Source organism: Tiliqua scincoides, chromosome 4 (genome assembly GCF_035046505.1).
Source record: "Tiliqua scincoides isolate rTilSci1 chromosome 4, rTilSci1.hap2, whole genome shotgun sequence".
Taxonomy (NCBI): Eukaryota; Metazoa; Chordata; class Lepidosauria; order Squamata; family Scincidae; genus Tiliqua; species Tiliqua scincoides.
In genome coordinates, this window is record NC_089824.1 from 156,572,236 (window position 1) to 156,596,043 (window position 23,808).

At 41.4% G+C, this 23,808-nt stretch overlaps 1 protein-coding gene across 1 annotated transcript in view; it reads right to left on the bottom strand.

The window, feature by feature from the left end:
* Positions 1-5,686: 5,686 nt before the first annotated feature.
* The window catches only part of SCP2 (sterol carrier protein 2), a 35,603-nt gene continuing 17,481 nt past the window's right edge, over positions 5,687-23,808 (bottom strand). Inside the window, exons 11-16 of the mRNA XM_066623559.1 lie at positions 22,356-22,463; positions 15,465-15,618; positions 12,325-12,418; positions 9,326-9,455; positions 7,588-7,667; positions 5,687-6,721 (exon numbers count right to left, since the gene is read on the bottom strand). Of these exons, the coding sequence (XP_066479656.1) occupies positions 6,626-6,721; positions 7,588-7,667; positions 9,326-9,455; positions 12,325-12,418; positions 15,465-15,618; positions 22,356-22,463 (662 nt within the window). The 3' untranslated portion in view covers positions 5,687-6,625. The remainder of the gene's footprint in view (positions 6,722-7,587; positions 7,668-9,325; positions 9,456-12,324; positions 12,419-15,464; positions 15,619-22,355; positions 22,464-23,808) is intronic.

The following is a 23,808-nucleotide window of genomic DNA, read 5'->3' on the forward strand; positions in this document are numbered from 1 at the left end:
ATCTCCTTTTTTCCTGTCTCCCCATCTTCCTCTCTCACCAGCTTAGCCATTATTTACAGAGACATCAGATGATATCTCAGCTAACCCACTGCATTCTACTGATTTTCTCACTGCCCTCCCATCTTTTAAAATACTATATACAGTTGTGATATTGATTCTGACTTCAGTATGCAATTTTATGCCAGCCTTTACTGGAAAGTCACTGTTTACTCATCAGGAGCAGGCCAAAATGATTGGTTCAACCCCACCTTCCTGTACTACTTGTGCTGTGTTTCCTGGGAGTACTGCCATCAAAATCTCTCCTGAACTCTGCAGATCACCTGTTTGGGAGACAGGAGTTAGACTAGAGCGTCATCCCTTTTTCTGTCAAGCAGCAGGTCAGCAGGATTTTCACTTGCAGTGTTGGCTTGCTCCTTTGCAATTGCATGTCCTACGGCAGGGGTTCCCAAACTTTGCAGCGCTGCAACCCATCTTGTCCTTTGTGGTGGGCTGCAATGCTCCTGGTGGTGCTAGAGGCCTCTCCCGACCCAGTGACCCACAATAGAGGCCTCTGCGGGTCTCAGAATGGTCCTCAGAAGCCTCGGTAAGCCACTTTTGGTTTTAGGAAGCAAACCAAAAGCAGTTTATGAATGCTTCTGAGGAGCTCACAGAGTGGGTTGCTGAGTGAGGAGAGCTTCCAGTGAGTAATGGGGCTCCTGGAATGACACCTATTTGGAGCCAAACCAGCACAAGGGTGGGCGGGAGGCCAAGATTGAGACTCACTGTGCTTGCTCGCAACCCACACTTTGGGAAGAAGTGCTGTCCTACAGTGTAACAGTATCCAGTACCTTTATTAGTGTTCAGTAACTAATGTTTGTTTGTTTATTTGAGAAATTTATATCCTGCCCTATGGCACCATACTGATAGATCCCACTTTCAGCTGAGTAAGGAAAAGCAATGCCTCAACTATGTTAAGGCCCTTAAATATGGAAAGAGGGAGCCTCTGACAGTACAGTAAATATCTTCCTCCAGGCTCTAAGGTTGACTATGGCTCTGGGCACATGTTTATCATGCAATTTAAATCTAGTGGCTTCCCATCACACATTTCAGGTTTATTGCAGAAATACATGGCAGACAAATGGAGAATCGTCTTTATCATATGTAAAGAGGCCACGGATAGGCTGTTTGACATAGGACTCCATGACACAGGGTTTTTATTTTTTAATAAGTGGCACATGGGGAACATAGAGTGACACTGGCTGCAGATTTCTGAGGCCGAGATTATGGGGCTTTTACTGCAGTTGGTATACCAGCACTGACACCTTTAAAATAACTCTTTGTTGAGGGGATTGCTTCACAGTTTGACCACAAAGATCAAATATGTCCATCATTTTAAAGTGTCACTTTTCACAAGAGTTGCAGAGACTTCACTTAAAGCACACAAGATCTGGGTAATTCATGGTGCCGCCTCTACCACAGCCACATCTGTTTCCAAGCACTCCGTAAATTGGTTCCATACAACATGGGATTTACTTTCAGTATTTGTCTTCCAGATGTGGGAAATTTATTTGTCCCTTCTGAACAAGTATTAGCAAGCTGGCACTTTATAAGAACCAGAAAGAACAGCCCTATTCCAAGCAGACTATACTCAGACAATGGCATACTCAGACCATGTCACTATACATGTTGAAAGGAAAAGAAAGTCGAGGCTTTGATCTCGTATATTTTGTTGGAATGATGGGTAAAAAGAATTATCATTCCTAACTCAACCCATAAGCATTCATTTTTGTCAGGGTAGTAAGCTCTCACAGCTTTTGTTACAATTCATTTCTCACAAAACATCTACTTATATTGAATAGAAAGCCACTGTGAAACCAGAGTATCTCTGGCTCCGATATTCTTGACCATACCTTAGTTTCCAGAAATCTCAGAAGATTTAACCATAGTTTGCCAGATCCACATAACTTTAAGCAAACCAATAAAGGGCACAATTCTATGCAGTCCTACCTGCACGGCCAACTAGGTAAGTAAGATTTACTTCTGAGTACCCACATGTATGATCAGGCTGCAGAGTACTTCACCTGAGTACATTTTGTCCACCTTCGCTTTATTTGTTACCATTACAATGGTAACAAGATGAATCTTGATTCCCCCTGCCTGCCCCAAAGTCAGATTTGCACATTGCAAATACAAAAAGCAGTCTTGGATTTCAATTAAATTATACCTACGCAGAACTGATGCTGTCTGTCAGTTTACCTGCATTGGAGTGACTGGAAGCTACCTTATCCTGAATGATCCAGCTAGGTCAGTACTGTCAACACAAACTGATAGAGACTCTGCAGGGTTTGAGAATACTTTTTTATGCCCTATCTGGAGATGCCAGGAATTGAACGTGGGGCCTTCTGTATGCAAAGCAGATGCTCTACCACTGAGACACAGTCCTTCCAAGTAAAATACCTGTACTTTACAAGTAAAAAACAAGTACTTAAGTATTTACACATGCATGTTCATACTTGTTGAATACATGAGTTAAGATCACCTCATGCATTACACATGGTTTGTCACCATGCATGTGGTACACTGGGAAGCAACACACTCTCACTACTCTGAGCGGTGAATGTAAATGGCACACATGTGCGGATACTTGTTAAAGGTACACCTTGAAAGTTTACATCTAAAAAATGTCATGTGTGAGCCCTGAAACACACTCCCCCCCACCCGGGGCTAATCTCCACAGACGAAACTTCCCTATTATTAATTGTCAACTCAGACACCATACCTTCCACTGAAAACTTTAGAGTTCAGCAGGCAACAATTAAGGCAGTGATTTTCAACCATTTTTGTCTCATGGCACACTGACAAGGTACTAAAATTGTCAAGGCACATCATGCTGTTGGGGGGCACATCATATCCCCCAGTGGTCCTATTCATAAGTGACCCTCCACCAAACTCCCACGGCACACCTGGGGACAGTTCGCAGCACACCAGTGTGCCACAGCACTGTGGTTGAAAAAGCCTGAATTAAGGGATAACAGATAGAATAGACATGATTTTGTGAAGCAGCCCTTTGTCTCTCAATACAACCAAGCAAACGGACCAACATGCTTATTTTGGTGCTTTGTTCATAGGCAGCTCTTGACAAAACATTTTAAACTACATACATATTGAGGTCTGAGCAAAGTGTGGGGTATGACATTTTCAAAAAGAATCTCAACAAGTACTGAATACCTGCATTTTTCTGAACAATCAGGCTCTTTGTGTGTTTGGACATCGCTAATTACAAGGCAAAAATTTAAGCAAAATGAAACTGATTCCCCATACAAATTCTTGCAAGCCAATGGAGTGTGGGTCATCCTTGCTAGTTCATTCTCTGCAATGCCAAAAAAGTTCTGCCCATTGAGAATACAAAAAATAATTAAAAGTTTCTAAGCAGATGTATAGGAAAAGTGCTAAGCCTGCTAATATTTTCAATGATAGAAATTAATTCCCATTGACAAAAATGTTATAACCTCTGTGTTTCTTTCTCGGCATAAGACTAGATGAGAAATGATTAATTCTTTTATAGGATGAAGCGCCATGTCCTAGGGTAGGGCGGTGGTGATAGTGACAGGCATACCATCCAAACCCCTACCAAGAAGAGCTCCATGGTGTGCTTGGTGACAGATGAGCCCTGCTGCCCACCCTTTCTTCTGAATGGCTGGAAATCACAGTTCCCCGGAAGCAATTGGCAGTGGCACAATGATATCTTTGTATTACTGCCGAACAACTTCTGGGTGCTGCACATCATGCCTCTGTGCCAGGTGCCAGCAGGTCCAGGCCCGTCACTGTGTGCAACATCTGCTGCTCAGTTGGTGGTAGAGGAGTAGTGTGTGGCGGGGGGATGAAAGTTCTCAGGGGGAACGCAACACCACTGAGCAGGAGGGAAGTCTTCAGGAATCTTGGAGCCAGCCTACTTTCCAGGAAAGCCCTCCAGTGTGACTTCGGTGGAGATAAATTACTTAGTTTTTACTTAGTGTGAAGAGCTTAACAGAATGGGAGTGGTGGATTCTGCTGGACCTGCCCATAATCTTTAATTGAATAATTAATTCATCCCCATAATCTCTACCCCACACACATCATGCTATGATGCAACAGCAGGGTGCAATTCCACAGGCACCTGTTCATATTTAGCTTGGGCAATCAATCATTTCATTGCAACAATTATGATGAGGATAAAATTGTCAGAACTTCATAGGAAGCTACTTCACACAAGTAGTTTCCACAAGGACCTTTGCCTATATGATTGTGTTATGTGGCAACTCTTATAGGCAACTTTGCCTATACAGTATTTAAATTATAACTAAAATCCTTTTATTGCTTTGAAATCACAATTGTCATTCTACAGTAAATCTTTGAGTCTTAGAAGGGCATGTTTTGTTGTCTTTAGTTTTGAAAACTATAGAACAGGCATGTCTTTCTACAGCTGGAGGGGGGGAAAAGACTCAAATTCAGACTAGCATTCGTAACACTCCCCTTAATTCTTCTGACACAAGGTATTGGTCCCTGACTTTGGCATTCTGTATCTCTAAAGTGAAAATTCATACATAAATTAGAATCCATTTGATATTTCCTTACACATCTACAGCTTTACTGAACAGCTGTTTTTGTAGTTTTGTCTTAGAAACATGGGAACAAAGCTTTATTCTAAAAAGTAACATAAGCTAAGTACATAACATGTATTTAGGAGGATGTATTGAAAAGTCCTTTGTGTGAAATAAAAATGTGGTGCAGAGACTTCACATGACTTTGATTTAAGTTAGCAGTAAATATCTCTCTTTACTTACCTGTATATAAATGCATACCCAAGCAGTGATACATATCTTGAGTAAAGCTGGAAAACTGGTTAGCTTCTCCTTCTCTTACATATTAAATAGCCCCCTAAGGCAGGGTCTTATTGTGGACTCCTACTACGTTCTGCATGAGGTAAGGATACCAAGAATACCCAATATTTAAGTAGGCAACACATTCACACACAGCACATGTACAGAGAAAGGAGTGCATTTGCAAAGGACAGCCACACTTCCATTTTAAATACAGAGACTTATGTTTAAAAAGAATGTTATAATGCCTGTGTGCTCTTGTCAACTGACATGCTACTTTGGTACATCTGCAATTGTGCCCACACTTTTTTAGAATAAAGATGCTTATATATTTTGAATAGATCTTTGGGACACTTCTGTTTCTAATCTAATATAAATTGCCTTCTATGATGACTATACCAAAACCCTGTATATTACAGGAACCTTATAATTACACAAAGGCATTAAAAAGGAATCTTTTATGTCTCACACCTGCAGAAGGAAATGTTTTTGGCAGAAGGATAAAAGCAGACATACTTTGCAATTCCAACTGTGGAACAACATTTAAGTGAGACATTTAACTTCTGCCCCTTGGCTGATGTTTAGAACAGAAGGAAAATTTTATTTTACTGGCCCACATCATAGTTTCAGTTTTGAGTAGAACACTCCAGGAATTCTAATGCTGAAGTCTGTTTAATCTACAAAACACCACAGTTACTTTCATTTTAGTACATCATGCAATCATCTTTGTAGTACCATATGTTGTTTGCATACCAGTACCATCTGAAAATACTAAAGTGTGCAACTTCGATGAACTCTATATTATAATCAAAGTATAATTTGGACCAAAAATAATTTCAGACCCATACTAAAAGATTCAATTTAGTTTACTATGAAACTTTCAGTCAGAATACATTAGTACCTCCAAAAAGAAAGAATTAAAAAAATCAGATATGAATTTATTAAAGAATCCCCCATTTCCAGAATTCTATATTCATGATTAAAGCAAATCAAGTATTTAAAAAGTGTTTGTTTTTTTATCTACTCAAAGCATACATTCAGGGGAAAGCATGACTGTTAACTTGCTATATTTTCAAATGCATACAATTTCATTTCCAATATGGTGTCAATTAAAAAGACAAAGGCTGGGATCCAAGAACTGTACAACTAGTTCAACAAACCCATGGGAACTTTGGGCATGTGTTTCTTCAACACCAGTCTCTGGAACCACATAGCAAACCACCTTTGAAATCCAGGGGACTTTTATACCAGTTTGCAATGTAGTAGAGGTGTGGGTCTGCATGCATGTGTCTGCTATTCAAAGAAAAAGCAAACAACCACTATGCCCAAGCCACTGGGGCTTTGTCTGGGTCCTGGCCAAAGTGAGGAGTTTTGCTTTTTTAAAACTACGATAAAAATTTTAAAACAAAATTAAGGAATAATTTTTGCGAGACAGGTAATATTTTCTTTCTCAAATTCCATAAACACAATAGGCGACTGATCCCTTATTTTAGAAGTTTTAAAAACCATTTCAGATGGACTAAAATTAGGGCTTGACATATAGCATATCAGTTTTAACCATTATAAACAATCCTAGACAATCCCAATTGTTAATATTTTATTAACTTTGTCAAGGTCTAGGCTGATTTAAGGATGGTGAGGCTAGAATTGATACCCAGAGGCTTTAGGAAAACTAGAGCCAATTGCATTCAAAAACCTGCATCCTGCTACTTCCAACATCTAGTGCCAGCCTAGTTTTAAAGAAACTTATTTTCCAAATGTTGATTGCATTCAGAAGTTAAAGTGGCTCAAAGTTTAGCTTTGCCCGGCTGAAGCTGTAGACTCTGCAGTTTCATAGCCATGCCCATGTTCCCAGCAATCTTCAATTTGCCTTGAAAGAAAGCCTAGAGGCAATAAAAAAAAAAGGAATTAAGTTACATTTTTCTGATGAATATAGTGGGTAAGTCCTTGGTATCTGTGGATTCCACCAACTGTGGATTCCTCCTGACAGCTCCGAGGGCCTTTAGGACTCAACTAGAAACTATTCCATGGGCCTTCCTGCACCTCAGAACACCTCCCGGAAGTGACTGCCAGTTGCGTTTTGGAGGCCTTCTGAAGAGGCGGATAACAACGGCCCACTGTACTTTTCACTGTTTCATAGCGAACCATCTTCAGATTGTTTCTTCCAAAAATCAAAGCCAAGTAATTCAGATCTCCTCTACATGCAGCTAAAACCTCTGAACACATCGATATAAAAGGAAAGTATCCTCTTTCTATGGAAAGACACTTTCATAAGAAAGGCAGATAGTCTACAAAATTATGCTGCATAATTTCCAATGGGTTTTGATGCACAATTTAAAAAAAACAAAACTTATTTGTGTGTTTGGTCATTTTCAACAATATGCTGATTACATATCAAAAAGTCACAGAGGTTAAAGGCTGCTAAGGAGAGAACAATGTTACAGTCAAGTCATAGCAAAAATAATTCCAAAAGAAATTTTCCATCTGTACTTAAAACAACTGCCAACAAAACACTTTGCCAAATGCTCTGGATGTACATTTGGGAAAATAACTGGTGTTTGCCTTCTTTTGAAGTGAGCAGGTGCTCAACAGGACTCCGGAAGTAAAAGTCAGCTCTTACTCAGCTGAAAGAATTTGGAAGTGAAGGAAAGCTGCATTGTTTTAATTAAGTCTCTGCTATAAAAATAAGATTACAGGACAATTAAACAAGAGAGAGAAAGAGAGACTATTTTCTTTGTGCTTTACTTACCGTTTGTGGATTCATCTGGCCAGTCAGCAGAGCCAGCAAATCAGAATCTGCCATTGTAATCGTGCAGTCAGCTTTCTTGTCTGTAAATAGCACACAGACAGAATACTTGAAGAAAAGTGGCCAGAAAGAGATTAACCTGTCCAGCTTTAGGAAAGCATCTTAAGAACTCATTGTAGTGCAGCAATTGTTTAAGCAGGTACTGTAATTTTGGACCTATTCCGCTTCCTATTTGAGTGTAATTGGATAAAAAATTTGGCATCAAAGTCAATACAAAACTGCCGACAGGATCAGAATTACAAGGGTGAGGCAAAGAAAGAATTTCCATTCTTTTACAGTTGCAACTGCTCCAGAAGAGCTTTCAGACAGCTACTGACATAACCAGTACTGCCCAATTCTAACTGCACAGTTAAGCATTGTCCATGCCTGCAGAAACAGCAGTAGCAATCAACAGTGCTCCTGTCTAGACTGGTTCATACCAAACTCAAGCGTGCAAATAGTACAAGATTGATGAATGCTGAACGATTGTACGCTGTGCATGTGAACAGTGGTTAGTCTCACTCTTTGTTCAAAAGTCCTGTCAGTTACCTATGTTAGGTTTGCCATGACTATTGGCAGCTCAACTCTAACCTGTCATTTCTGCAGAGAAGTCCTGAAGGCATTTTTTTTCCTGCCACCACAGTCTTTCAAGGAAGTTAAGGGCAAGTGTGCATCTCTTTTTCCTTTGCACATTTCTCAAACAATACCACCAATTTGTTAATGTGGAAGACAAGATGACTGCAATAGTCACCTTACCTAATTACTAACAAGGCAGAAACAGAAGAATTTTATCTGCAGTTTTACCCAGAATGAGCTTCAAAACCATTCATTATTTTAAAAGACCAGGCAGAACTGGCTCACTTTATATATTGCTGCTCTTTAATAAAATGCAGTGAATAAACATCAACAAACTGAAGATATCTTTCTGGAAAGTAGATGCTGTCTTACTGATATTAATTTATACCAACTTGGCTAACCCTTGTCCAAGGACAAGCCAGTTATCCTGTTCTGATAAGTTAAGTCTAATCCAAAGTCCAATAGAATAACATAGTGGACTTGAGAAATAAGATCTCTTTCTGTAACTAAGCAATAGAGGAGGCAGAGGTGTTACTGGGGTGACTGTCACCTGGTGCGGCACTTACTTAGAGCAGCTTGGTGTTTCGGAAGTTTGGGGATGATGCAATCACATCACCCTTGGCGCTCCACACTATCATGCTGCTTTTAATGCAAAAAGCCTGTCTCTGGACTGCCTCCATTTGGTGATCTTCAGTCTGTTCTGGGCCCAGTTGCTTTGTGTTCTCACAGGCAAGTGGCAACATTCAGTGCGAGCACGAGGTGGCTGGACCCAGAGTGGTCTGAAGAGTGCCAAATGGAGGCTCAAGCAGTGTTGCGACACCCCCCCCCAAGGATAGCACCCATTGCACCCCCTTTCAGACACCACTGATGGAGGGTGACATTCTGTCTTTCAAGCCCTTTTAAATGGATTTTAAGATATACAATAAGCATGGGGACATAACAGGGGACATTCAGCTTATGATACCCTTCATTGCTCATCTGAACACTACTTTACCCAATTCATCCAATGCCATACCTTCTAATGTAGCCCATTTCTATTCTGCACCACACCTGCAGTGCTGTAGAGTTGTGTCCCTTTTATTTAAGAACACAAGAAAACATTTTATGATGGAAAATAAACACTTACCTGAGTTGACATCCACACAGCCTTTACCATTTTTCACATCAACAACCCAAGTTGCTTCTTGACCTCCAGGGCCATCTTTTACTTTAAAGGCAAAAACACCACCAATTTTCTTCACATATTGTTCTCCTTCCTGCAATCATTATGCAACAAATATATTATAGCCAGAACAACAAGATTTCATCTTATTTGGTACAGCCTGAAAACAACTGAATGATAACTACTTGAAAACCTGCATAGGACATGGCTTTATATTGGAGTCAGACCATTGGCCCATCTGCCTCAGTGCTGTCTGACATTAGCAGCTTCCCAGGGTTTTCAGGCAGGGGTCTCTCTCAGCAATACCTGGAGATGGCAGAGACTGAATCTGGGACCTTCTATCTGTAAAGCAGGAACATGACCAGGAACTTACAGCCCCATCCCCCAATACTGCAAGCTCTGATCATCATGTTGAAAGCTCTTTTAAGGACTTGCATACACCCAGCAGCACTTCTGCCTTTTTCATTTTTGAACTACAATACGCCGCCTCCCCCATTACTCTTCCAGGAAATTCTGCCAGATCTCCAGAGTTTTCAGGAAACACAAGAGGCAACCATTTAAAAACAGTAATTCAAAAATTCAGTTGGTCATGAAGATTAAGACGGATCACTTTGTAGAACTATAATTAACAGACAGGTAGCAAGCTACATTGCTAATTTCAAGCTTCCCATTTTCAGATTCTGGCCTCAGCCAAAAATAAGGGCCCAGCTATGTGAACCTGCCACTGGGCATAGACGAGTCAAAGGAGAAGGTGATGAAGTCAGTGTTGCATCTGATGTTTACCAAGTCTGACAGATTAAGTAATGACACACAATCTGAAAAGGAAAATACTACTCCAGATTTGAAAATTATAGGCTTTCCTAGTATTCTAGCTCTAAACTTAGCAAAGCTTATGTAATCTTTTCATCTCACTGCTCCTATCAGGTTGTTGGGATGGCCCAATTAAAATTAGAAAACCAATGAGTCAGCAGATACTACTAATGTCAGCAACTTGACATAGTCGATTGAAAACAATTTCTCAAGACAAAATTGTCATTTTCGGCTTTAAACTTTCCTTATAAAGCCAATGAAAGAGCAAATCAGCACTATTTTGCTGTGAAAAAAACTTACACGAAAATTTCAATGACTCATATTTCCTTCTGTATGCTGTAGGACAAAGACTTTGGGAGCTTTATTGGAAAAACTAACACTGTATTGGTAGGTTCAAGAGCTAAGTTGGTGTTATTGCCAACATTTGTTGTCCCAACAAACCGGTATACTCAGAGGCAAAAGAGGATGCTCTACCCAGGGAGCTCTCATCATCAGTAACAGATAATATCAAAAAGCAGAAACGTCTCAGGACGTTATGTTCTGTAACATTTTTATTTTGTTACACTGTAAACTACCTTATGTACCTGGGCAAACACAGGAAGGTGGTACAATAAATACATAACATAAAATATTTAGGATCCTAAACAAGGTTTGAGACGTCCAACTTAAGGCACCTATGATAAGACATCTAACCACAGTAATCCAAGAGAACTTAAAATGAGAAGCCAACATTTGTCAGGGTCTCATGCTAAAACAGAGGGTGACTGCTAACATGGCACTTAGCTCTGGGGATAAGTGCTTTGATAGCAGCTGTCACAGTAATTGGTGTGCAAATGCTTGAATTTCTTGACTCTAGTTCATCTGCAAGAAAGCACTGCCTACTCCCAAGCAGTCTGTCTTCAGAGTGGCCTGCTCTGAATATTACCACTTGTCTTTCAGCTGGACTATAGGATAGTGATGCTTGACCCAGCCAACTTTCTGCAACTTGTTAGCTTACTTCCTAGTATACCCATCACATTTAGTTCAGTGTGAAACATGTATGCACACAGAAGAGAAATTCCCTGTAGACAACTTTCCAAATTGTCTCTGGAGATAGAAATCTCATGTGCAATTGTTCAACCTATCATAATTGTTTTATGCAGAAGGGAAAAACACTTGCAAATATTACATCAGAACCTTTCAGTGGCAAAGTTGAATTGCCCCACCCTGTCCCACTGCCAGGAGTCAGGCATCCAGTATTAATTCATGGTACTGCATCTCACAAACAGGAGGCATGCTGTTGTTCTAGTTGCAAAAGTCAAAACATTATGCCTGTTTCTTCTAATACTGCACAGCACAAGTTGTATTTCAGAGAAACCTGTTCCAGGCATTGTTGAGGCAAACACAAACTACCACATTCTTTAAGATAAAATTGTGCCCTGGTTCTCACATGTATGTGCTTGTTGTGGGGGGAGGGAACAAGGGATCATTGTGAAACTAAACTTTTTTTCTGCCAATTAAATAGAAACTTAACTGGAACAATACAAGCGGGGTCTCTGTATCTGCAGATCTGGCTCAACACGGGTCCCCTGGACCTGCTTTGAGCCAGGCTTGACCCAACCTGAGCCCTCTGAAGGTGACTGGAGCTGTGCTCCAATCACCTCCAGAAGGTTTTCTGAAGCCCACAGAGGCTGTGCGCATTTGCCCACAGCCTCTGCTGGCTTCAGAATGGTCTTTTCAGCCAAAAAAATGCTACTTCTGATTTCTTGAGGGAAACCGAAGTGATGTTTTTATAAGGCATTCTGAGGCCCAGGGAAGCCCCTGAAGGAAACCAGAAGCAGTGTTTTTTTGGCTGAAAAGCCCATTCTGCAGCCTGCGGAGGCTGCAGGTGGACCAGCGCAGCCTCTGCGGGCTTCAGAAAGCCCTCTGAAGGCGACCGGAGCTGTGATGTGCACCGGTCGCCTCTGCAACACTTAAAGGGGCGAAAACCGCAAATTATCTGTGGACTTCAGTATCTGTGGGGAGTCCGAGAACAGATCCCCCATAGAAACAAGGTTCCACCTGTAGTCACAGGTTTATTCCTATGCCATTGCACAAATGAAGTGTTCTCAGTTATTCCATAACTGTGTAGAGTTTTAAAAACACAAATAAGTTTGTTTTATTCAGTTGCATACCTCTTCAAGTCTTTTTTCTATTTCTCTGAAGACAAGACTTGCCTTAAACCCATCAACAACTGCATTGGTGGGAACAGCTTGGATTCGCCGATTGCTACAAAGGGGAAATAAAAAAATCACTTCAGGTCCATTTAAGTTATGATTTCATGCCTGACATTTAACACAGCCTCTGTTTTGTAAGGATATTTTGTGTGCTCCTGCATGTACATTCACATATGTGCATCTTCCAATTATTTCAAGCTGAAGAATCAAAGAGCCTCTGAGATATGATGACTATATAAGTGACATGCACAAGTGCAGAACTGTACCCAGGGATCAATTTACAGTTTTCTAGATAGTACTCTTATATGAACAAATGAAAGCCACATCATAAGATCCTGACAAGTACCATGACACAATTTTATACTCCTCCAGCTTTCACCATGGGTTAGTACAGGAAAAGGACTGAGATCCAATCCTGCTCAGGACCCAGCAGAACAGGACTGTTCTTCTCTAGGGACAGGTATTTTACACATTCTTTATATCCAGGGTTGACTTTGTTGCTTTTTGGAAGGGAAAAAAATCAGTATTGAGAATGGTTTATGCATTAACTTGCACAATAAAAGGAACCAAATCCTGCCCTTTTGAGACTAATCAGGTTCAGAAACCAATTATGGCACCTGTAAGAGGAGAACACCTATCTGAAACTTTACAACTAGGAAACGTGCCACCTTTATGCTAAATTAACTCCCAGTGCTTCAGTTGCATAACCATGCTGAATGCTCACGTAAGCTTTTTACATAATTTTGCAATGAGACAACTTGAAGGCACTGCTGCAGGAAGAAAATAAGCACAGAATTGCAGCAAAGATAAATTGGCATAAAGATATAATGCAATCCATCTAATGCAACCCTTGATAACAGGTGGGAAAGGATATAAATGTTAAAGTTTCCCTAAGTTATGCAAAATAATTACTATGTTCTGAAGCGCAAAGAAAAAATCAGAAACAGAACTTTATTATAAGTTCCAGAGTTATTTAAACCCCAGAAAATTACTCAAAGTTAGTGTCTTCAAAATGAAATAGCCCAGGTTCTAGAGGCTATATTCAATAGGGGAATTTTTTCACTGTTACCACCAAAAATCATCATGATATTCTAGGACAACACTTTCACGTTTTGAGGCTCTCTTCACCACTTTCCCTACACGTGGCCTTCTTTTAATGCTTCTGCTTTCTAACTTTAGAGCACCAAATCGGTGATTTTATTCAATTCTCATTTGGGAGCCTGTTATGCACATTTTTTGTTGTCCAAGCTGTAGGGAAACATGCCCTCCAGCACTGCCTCCTTTAAACAGGTATAGCCTAAGGATCAATAAAAGTGAAGGATTCTAGCAATGAAAATGTACTGGGCTGAAGATGACAGATTCCTCCACTTTCAATGGAGTAAACATACAGGTGTGGACCTGTCTCTGCAAGCGCAATACAGGTGGCCTGCATTACCTACTGATTCAGGACCTGCAGATTTGATCATCTGCAGGTTCAAAGCTGGATTGTGGGTCCAACCTGGACTCTCCAGAGGCCATGGAAGCTGCATTCCTGTCACTTCCAGAGGGTGTTCCGAGGCCTGTGGGGGCTGCGCATGTCCTCCATGGGCCCCAGAAGGCCTTCTAGGGCCACCAGAAGGCCAAAAATGGTGAGTTCCAGTCAAAAAGTGGAAGTCACAATTTTCAGCCTTCCAGAAGCCTTACAAGGCCTTCTAGCCAGGGAGGCCTCCCTGGCCCTCAGAAAGTCCTCTGGGCATGACTGGAGCTATGCTTCGGATACATTTGGAGGATTTCAGATGCCCAAATCAGTGGACTTCATCATCCACAGATTTTGGCATCTGCAGGGGGTTCTGTGAAACAAATCCCCATGTATTTGTATATGGGCCCACCTGTACATTCTTTGTATTACCCACTACTTCAGCTTGAAAATGAGACAGAGGACACACTGTGTGCATGAATGCACACCTGTACAGGAAAAGGAGGCTGCAAATGTGAATCCTTAGATCATACCTCAAGATCAATAAAATTGGCAATGACTCTCACACACAAAGATCTCCATTTCCGGGACAGGCAAACCCAAACTACTTCTGCTTTACCTTTCATTAAATTTAATAGTTCTTAATTTCTCTTGCTCGTACTTGTATGAATCAAACGTTTCTAAAAGGCACTTGAACAGACATTTCCAAAAACAGAGTGGAAAGACCTTTTCAAGACCACTTTTAACCTCCCAAACTGATTTAAATTGAGAATTAAATAAAACCTTTCAAAAAGAAGCCCCAGTCACTTTACCTCATCAGCTGCGCAAAAATGCATTTAAAATTTATTAAATTCTTCTTAGCAAACAGGCCTTTACCAACTGTTTGAAAACAGGATTGTCCGCGAAAGACATTTCTAAACATTGATAAAGTACACCAGAAAATACAAATATTTTTCATAATCCAAGTTTAGCTGCCATTGGGGAACAACTTGTAGAAAGTTACAGGATTTTTTTTCAGCAGTCAAAAATAAAATAAAAAGCTATAGAAACCTCTCAAAGCGACTCATTTGAAGAATGAATTTCCTTGCTGTGTACACAAAATTACTGTGAAATTTCAAAGTTCTCATTCCTTTTAGGTAACTTTCAAAACCTTTTTTTGTTTTCTAGATCACACTGCAATTCTTAATTATTATGATTATTAACATGCTACCATATTAACGTGTAATTGCCAATACTGCACATTCCATTACTGTTTACTTTAGGATTCCCCCCCCCCCTTAACCATGGAAGCAGACTTAGGAAAACACAATTAAAACTGAACTCCTCTAAAACCATGACCAAAACCACAATGAAAGTTTCCAATAGCTGCAGAAACCAGAGTGGTTCTTTAAAAATAATAATAATAATGTGGAACAAGGGCTTGCATTCAAAACCAATGTTCTTCCTATATATATTAAATCCCAACAGCTGTTTGCCTAATTCAGCACTGAAACATGGCAAAACTTCAGAAATAAATCACTGGGTCATGTTTTGTCCCACTATTAGGGCATGGTTGTGTTTTAAAAGGTAAAAATGGTTAGCTGTCTGAGATGACTATTCCTGCTATAACATGGACAATGCACAAAAAAGAATTGAAGCTCACCTTGCAGCTTCAGGAAAGCCCATTCTGTACAGAGACACGACTGCAGCACCACCAAGGCCCAGATTATGCTGCAAAGCAACCTTTGCACCGGGAACTTGCCTCTTTCCGGCTTCTCCTCTTAGCTGCCAGCACAGCTCAGCACACTGAGCCAGACCTAATGCATCAAGCACAGAGAGCGTAGATCAAGCAGTATTTCAACAGCTTTGCATTATTCATTATGCCCAGCCCTGAATAAGGAAAGCTATTAAAGGGAAAAATGTATTCAAGCATTATGATTAACCTTGTTGGTTAAAAAGATGCATTTCCCACTGTGACGTAACCAACTTTCTTCCATTAAACATGGCTCATGTGTTTTAAAAAAAACATACATTAAAACGTATGTTTAAAAAAAAACACCATAAAAACTTCTTAAGTTTATACTTTACTAAGTAACTACAAAAAGGTGATTTCCCAAATTTCTGGAGAGGGCCCATTATAGAAATGGTAGCATCACAGAGCATCAATTTTCAACAAAGCTCAATCACAACCAAAGCCACAATGAGGAGCTACTGGAAACTTGCAATTTTGAAATTAACATTTATGCCCTGTGCTTCAGAACAGCCTACAAAATAAAATAAAATTGCAAAATAAATGTTTTTAGTGCAAAATGAAAATATGCCACACAAAAACCAAGTGCATCATTTTTTTTAGCTCGTGTAGATCTAAAAGCCCTTGTCTTCTGAATAACAGCAAGAAAGGGGCAGAGGTAAGGCTTTTTAGGAAACATGCTCCATGACTGAGGCTGCTTTGTGCCAAGACCACTTAATTAAGAGTACAGTCCAGAGGAGCACTTGGGTTGGTACAAGTCCTTTGTACCGACGACAATTGTCACTGTCAAGGTACACCATCAGTCTTTTCACAATCAGAAGCAATGCTGCTGAAAGTGTAGCCCCTGTGATAACCATTATCCACAACAGGGTTTACTTCTGAGTAGACCTGCCTAGGACTGTGCTACTAGATACCCACACACTCACATCAAACGATAGAAACACTAAGCACGTGGTTAGTTTGACTCCACCAAGACACAGAAACCAGATAGCATTGTGTGCCAAAGGTCAGGCTGCCAAAGGCCAAAGTCACGGTACATCCTATAATGACACTTGTACTGTTGCAGGAATTGAGGGGCTAAGTTGCTGAAACACAGCAATCTGCTGGTTCAAAGGTAAAGAAAAAGAAAGAAAAATGTTTGGAAAAAACGAACTCAAGGGGGCCTTACCTAGTTCCAGGGAGGGAAGCAAGGTAAAGAATCTGAAATTGCTTTCATTGAGAGAGACATAGAGGGAGTGCCTGGTTGCAAAGGAATGCCTTCTATTGCTTCATATCCTAAAAAGGGTGCAGCAGAGGACTCCTTGATTGCTTAGGAGGCCTGTGCCTCAATTACCACAAGACACGTGATTCAATTTACCATGGAGTTATTGAGGGAAACCAAGACTGAAAGTACTTCCTTTGTGTCTGCTAATGACTTTGCTTACTTTAAAGTCAGGGGACTCTCAGGCTATGACCTGGTTTACCAGTGTAAATCTGTAGCCATACCAAGAAAGGTATGACTGGTCATGGAATTTTCCCAGAAGGCAAGTCTTCTCCTAAGCCTGTGAGTCAGCTAGAGTGGAGGGAGGGAGGTTGCTCTGAAAAACCAAAATGTTGGAAGCATTTAGGGAAATGCTTCTTTACCATCAGGCAGAGTACCACAAGACTGTCTTGGTCATGCTCACCTGGCAGGCACCCAGCACTACACACATCACACATGTAACTAGTCTCCACCTGACAATGTCATCCAGCTCTGCTCCTGGAACAAATGGGCCCACCTACGAAAACTAGAAACCAGTTTTTCTAGAAACTAGAAAGATATGAAGAACAGAAGTTGCCACTGAGAACTCCCCACTCCTACTGACCTCAGAAAACACTACCTGTACACAGATTAAATGCTGATCTTGGCAACAGAATGAGTGCCATAAGGTTCCTGCACTACAGAATCTTTCATCATTCTGACCAAACAGCCCCTGTATTCCCTTCCAAAACTCAAGGCCAAAGTCAGAGGGGGGAAAAACGCAACATTTGTTTAACACATAGCACCTAGGACCAAAGTTCAGCACTGACCCAGAATCCTCAATACCTGACTACCTCAAGCATTTTAGAAATCAACATCCAACATCCAATTACAGGGCAGCCTAGCAAAAACGCCCAACAGATCACATTGTTCCATGTCAGATATTAATTACAAAGAGTAATTCCAGTTTGCAAACTCTGCACTGTCTGCTAAGCATCTGTACTTGAATAAGAGTAAAACACCAATCCATCACAGTGCAAGAATCAGAAGAATTAATCCCCAAATTAAAAATAACAGTAATTCAGGGTCAGATGAGCCTGCATGCTCATAAGCAACTTTGCCATTTTTTTTAAAAAGCTCTCAGGCTGACTCCTTTAAAAAATAAATAATGCTTCTAATGATCATGGTGCAGACATATACTTGAAAAAAGAATAGTTAAGCGAATGCTCAAAAGAAACCTAAATTTTTATCAATTGTCAAGATTCCAAAGCCTTGACAATTTACAGCAGTTTCAAAATAATTGCACCTTATGATTCCACTTAACAGCGCTGATCTGCTTAGTATTTGTTTCAAAAGTAACTGAAATGGAACCATGGAGAAGTATACTGGCAACCTTCAGTCTCGAAAGACTATGGTATCGCGCTCTGAAAGGTGGTTCTGGCACAGCGTCTAGTGTGGCTGAAAAGGCCAATCCGGGAGTGACAATCCCTTCCACACCGGGAGCAAGTGCAGTCTGTCCCTGGTCTGTCTCCCTAGCTATGGGCCTTCCTTCTTTGCCTCTTAGCCTCAGACTGTTGGCAAAGTGTCTCTTCAAACTGGGAAAGGCCATGCTGCACAGCCTGCCTCCAAGCGGGCCGCTCAGAGGCCAGGGTTTCCCACTTGTTGAGGTCCATCCCTAAGGCCTTCAGATCCCTCTTGCAGATGTCCTTGTATCGCAGCTGTGGTCTACCTGTAGGGCGCTTTCCTTGCACGAGTTCTCCATAGAGGAGATCCTTTGGGATCCGGCCATCATCCATTCTCACAACATGACCGAGCCAACGCAGGCGTCTCTGTTTCAGCAGTGAATACATGCTAGGGATTCCAGCACGTTCCAGGACTGTGTTGTTTGGAACTTTGTCCTGCCAGGTGATGCCGAGGATGCGTTGGAGGCAGCGCATGTGGAAAGCGCTCAGTTTCCTCTCCTGTTGTGAGCGAAGAGTCCATGACTCGCTGCAGTACAGAAGTGTACTCAGGACGCAAGCTCTGTAGACCTGGATCTTGGTATGTTCCGTCAGCTTGGAGAACTTCCGTCCATGGAGAAGTAGGGGGCTTTAATCCTAGCACCATGGCCCTGATCTCAAATCAATGCCCAAATAGCTTGCTATTTTTTTTTAAGTGAAAGGAATCTATTGGTGCTAACATAAGATTTTTTTATTGCAAAGTAGCGGCCATGTTGGGGTGGGGGGGAAGATTCAGACTATTCTTCCTTCCAGACCAGATCCATGGGACCTGTCGTTGTCATGTCGTCCCCCCCATCAGCAGCTCTTTTTGAAATAAATCAAGTCCATCAGCACTAATGACAGACTTATTATGGCATCTGTTTTCGTATTAACAACATCTTTTCATCCACTATGTTCATGAACAGGATATTGGAAGAATATTCATATCAGCCAAATGGCTATAACACGTTTTCAGCTCATAACTAATTTCCATGATAGCTTGTGTCTTGCTGTTAGCAGCTGCCTACATACACACTTCTCAATCTGATACCACAGCCAGGAAAAAGTTCTGTTGAACTCACTAAGACTTGCAGATGTGTTTAGAACAGAAATGTTGCATTCAGTCATGCAGTAATTAGAATGACCCAATTACATTAGAACAACAGTTCTTCCCTTACAATTAAAAGAGCTGTCAGAGTAGTAACTCAAAAGGAGTTCAGCAGCCCAATCCTGAGCTGCCCCCAAAATGGATGCCACTGCATCCAGTCCACCCCAGGCAGCTGCTGCAGCCTCCTCAGGAGAAGGGGGCTTTTGTCCCCTTCCCCTTGGTAAAGTGAGACGACCTGCAATGGGCCATCTGCCTGACATGGAGACTCAGGATCTGGTGGAGCAAAGCTCCACCTATCCTGCTTCCCTCCTGTCCTGCTCCCTCCACCCAGCATGTCTCCTCTCTGCCTTCTCCCCACCCTTCTTCCACCTCCCCCTGAATGGGAATGCCTCCTACGCACCTCCCCCCACACCTCCACCTACCTCTCCACTGCCCAGCAGTCCATGCGACCAGTGCTCCATAGGTGCTAGGGCCCGCAAACATGCTTTATGGCACGTTCATGACAGAGCACTCCGGTGGTGAGCTGGCATACACATGCTAGGATTGGGCCCTCAGACTTTTATAAGGCCAGGGTGATAAAATCACAGTGAAAGCTACATCTTTGGAGCAGACAACAACCTGGCCCAATTTTAGCTCAAGATGATCTGTTATGTAGAAAGAATTGAGACTGCATTCAAGAGTGCCTGCTTTCCCTGCTGGAAATCCAACAAGCCACTTGGTCTTGGGTAGCCCAGTGGGACTGTTAAGTGTTCTTTTCTCTAAACAGCAGAATCCCATGCCACATCACAAATGGTTTTGAACTCCTCTCAGATTCAGCAATGGTTTGCCGTGCAGCATGAACGCCTGCTATTTGAGAACCACAAGTCTGGCTGCATTGGTGTAGTAATGTGGTTTTCAGAATCCCAGCCACAGGACTATTTCTTCCATCTTTGCCCCTTCCAAATTGTTCACACATGATTGAGAAGCAAAAGCTGCATGATTTAATTCCTGTTTTCTCTAGGTCCCTTTGGATCTCTGGGGCACTTCCCAGGGTTTTTTTTAGGGAAGTAGTTACAAATATTTGCCACAGCTGGGAAATGTTCATATTCCTCTCTCAACTAGGAAAAGGAAGAAATTGTGCATATTTAGGAAACTATTCTCGTTACACAAAGCCAACCCCACTTATACACAGGAATGCACATGGTATGCTAAAAACTGTATTTGAAGTGTTTAAGTAGTTTTATATGCAAATACAGCCAAAAGGAAGTTTGACAGGGGTAGCCATCATTATGGCTCTGGAATGCCCGCTGTTATAGTAAACCTATCCAAGTTTTGTTCTCCAGCATATATGTAGACCAGATAATCTGACAATCCAAAACATTGCTTGCAGCTTCTAAGTATTCTTCCCCGTGTGCAAACTCATTTGCAGTCCATCATTTTAGAAGTCTTTTTAATATAAAAACACATAAAGTTGGATTAATTTTTTTAAAAGTTGTAAGTCAGCAGTGAACTTTAGAAAAAAGTTGAAGTCAGGCTGCAATTCTATACACACTTTCCTGGGAGTAAGCTCCATTGAACACAATGGAACATATTTCTAGGTAGACATGCATTGAATGCACTCTCAACCTTCTTTGTTAAGAAGATAATAGAAAGTAGGACAGAGTCCAAGAACAGTGACTTTTACCCAGACACCTCTATTGTTCCTCAAGTAAAGGCAACATGCATCTGATAGGAAGCTTATTTAAAGAAGAATTTTTAAGCTGCTTCATCAGCAGAACCTTTGGAAAGATAAATTTCTGTTTAGAACAAAGAGCAGGTCATGTTAGCATTTGATGCATGATCTGATTTGGGGGGGGGGCCTGCAAGCCAATTGATCAGCCAGCCAATATGCACAGCAGTTTCCCAACTGGTGTCCTTGTGGCAGAAAGAGATGCTTGTGCTGCATTTCAAAGTTCTTAGAGATTAATCTTTGAAGTTCTAAGCAAAATTGCACTTCCTTAACCATTAATCTCTCTATCCCAAAAAGTACTGACTAGTCTGCTAATCTCCCCTGGGGGCTGGGGATAAGAATAGGCCCTCAGTTTGGCCGTACTTGTCGTAAGAGGCGACTAAACAGCCACCGGGTAGATGGGACTTGTTAGCCTGGGAAGGCAGCTCATCTGAGAGAAGGAAAACTCTGATCCCAAACCTCCACTGCCTTGTGGGCTACATCCAGTTATGGAAAAGGCTTCAGGAGTCAACCTCGAGGCAAAATCAGGAGCCGGAGTCCCTGAGGCAGTTCATGGCTGAACACAGTCACGTTCTGGCAACTCCTGCGACGCCGCTGGAACCAACCATATTGGCCTCTGCCTTTCCATTGGACCATTCCAGCGACATGGAGAGGGGGGATTTGCTGCATGGGTAACAGCCTATCCTCCATACCTACTTTGCCCAGGCTTTGCGCACTGGAGAGGACACTCTGTTCCAGAACCATCATTCAGAGCGTGACACCATAGTCTTCCGAGACTGAAGGATGCCAACAACAAGTCTGCCAATGGCCAGACGAAGGGCCCCATTCTATCCAATTTTCCTGTACCAATGCAGCCACAATGCAACTGCAACATAAGGGAACAAACATTCCTTTACCCTGAAGAGGCTCCTTGTCCCACTGCAGGATGAAGTGCACACCCCCTTGGTATGACTGCATTGGTGCTGGAAAGTTGGATAGAATTGGGCCCTCAGCCTCATGCCTCCCAGTTTCCAGAAATTAGTTTGTAAAGTAGGCAGAAGAGAAGAGAAAAAGACAAAGCAAGTCTATTAGCAGAGCACTATATGACTATGCGGAAAATGTTGCCTGCTACATTGTTCCCCCTTCTTCTGCCCTGTTAAAAAAGGCAGGACAGCAAATTTAATCACTGTGGGCACAGCTCTAAAATCAATAGAAGATGACCCCCAAAATCAACCAATTTGTTATTCTATCGCACATTTTCCATGTACAGATGCTAAAGTCTTAGAAAAAGATTTTAAAAAAGATAAATTACCTGTGGCACCTAGTGGATGTCCTTTTGAAAGCAAGCCACCGCTTGGATTTATGACCCATTTTCCACCATAACTATTGTCACCTCTGTCAATCAGCTCACCAGCTTTTCCTTTAAATAATAAGAGAAAACTCTATTTTACTTTTACCGCACTCAAGTTTTCCTTTTTCTTGAATTTAAGTTTACCTTCTGCCTGTCTTTCAGGAAATGCTTAAAAAAAGTTGTGGTATGCAGTTCAATGCAATGACTTTAATTTGAACCACTTACTCCGGAACATGGTCATCAACATGTTCCTCCCCCCTTGGAAAAAAAGCAGGCTCAATCTCTGCCAGTTGAGCTTCTTTCCAAAGTAGTGTGTCTGAGGATTTACTGAAGCCCGACAGCTGCTTTTCTCAGGATAAAAAGGTGGAAATGAGGCATTTGGGGTGAAGCCACATAGGGGGAAGCCACATTGCTTCTCTCTCCCTTATGTTTTATTAGGAAGCTCACAGGGAAAAACTGGAATAGAGAGCAGCAGGTGGGAAAGTGGATGAGTACTCCCTGTGTCAAACAGTCTCTGCCCCAAAGTAGTTTTCTGTGGGAAAAGCAGCCATCAGATTACTGTTACACACACACAAGTGTGTGTAGCATGTAATTAGGACCTCAGTTTGCACACTTTCACCAGGACTGCTTTTCCTTCTAAGGAGAAAACAACTTCAACATATGTAAAACAAAGTACAGAACCCCACATGTGTAAAGTGAAGTGTAACTCTCAATAAATCATTAATTCCTAAATCTGAAAGAACCAAACCGACTAGGTCAGGGGGATTACTGCACACTCTCCCTAAATAGGTTGTTGAGAAAAGAGATTAATGATTGATCAACAGAGGATTTTTGAACCAACCATTGAACATAATGGTTCAGAGGTTGACAGGTCTACAGTTTCTTGGTTGCACCCTGGACCCTTTTTAAAAAATTGGCATTGTGCTAGATATCTGCCTCTTTTCCAGAGGTCTGGCATTTCACTGATGTTGCATATTCTGATCACGACTTATATTTATATCTGAGATGTTTAAGAGTTATCAGGTGAATGGCATCTGGCCTTAGTGATTTATTAAATTTATTCAAAAAAGGTAATTCAGCCCCTCCCAGTAAAACAATGACTCAGATATGCTTCTCTCCTCCCACCCACCATGTATTCACAGTGAAGATGACTAGAAATAATTCATTTAACCTGGGTAGTTTCCTGTGCCTGATGTACAATAATTAAAATAAATATAATTTTTCATTATTTTGGTAACTTCTTCTACTTGTCTTATCAACTTATATTTGTTTTGTATGAGCTTGTGCTTTTTTAAAAGTTGTTCCCTTTGGGGCAACACTTCCAAAACCAGACCTGAAATTCTTATAGTAGCACACTGCTTTTAACCAAGGGTGAAATGAGTCAGACTTCAGGAATTGTGTATGTCTCTGGTAA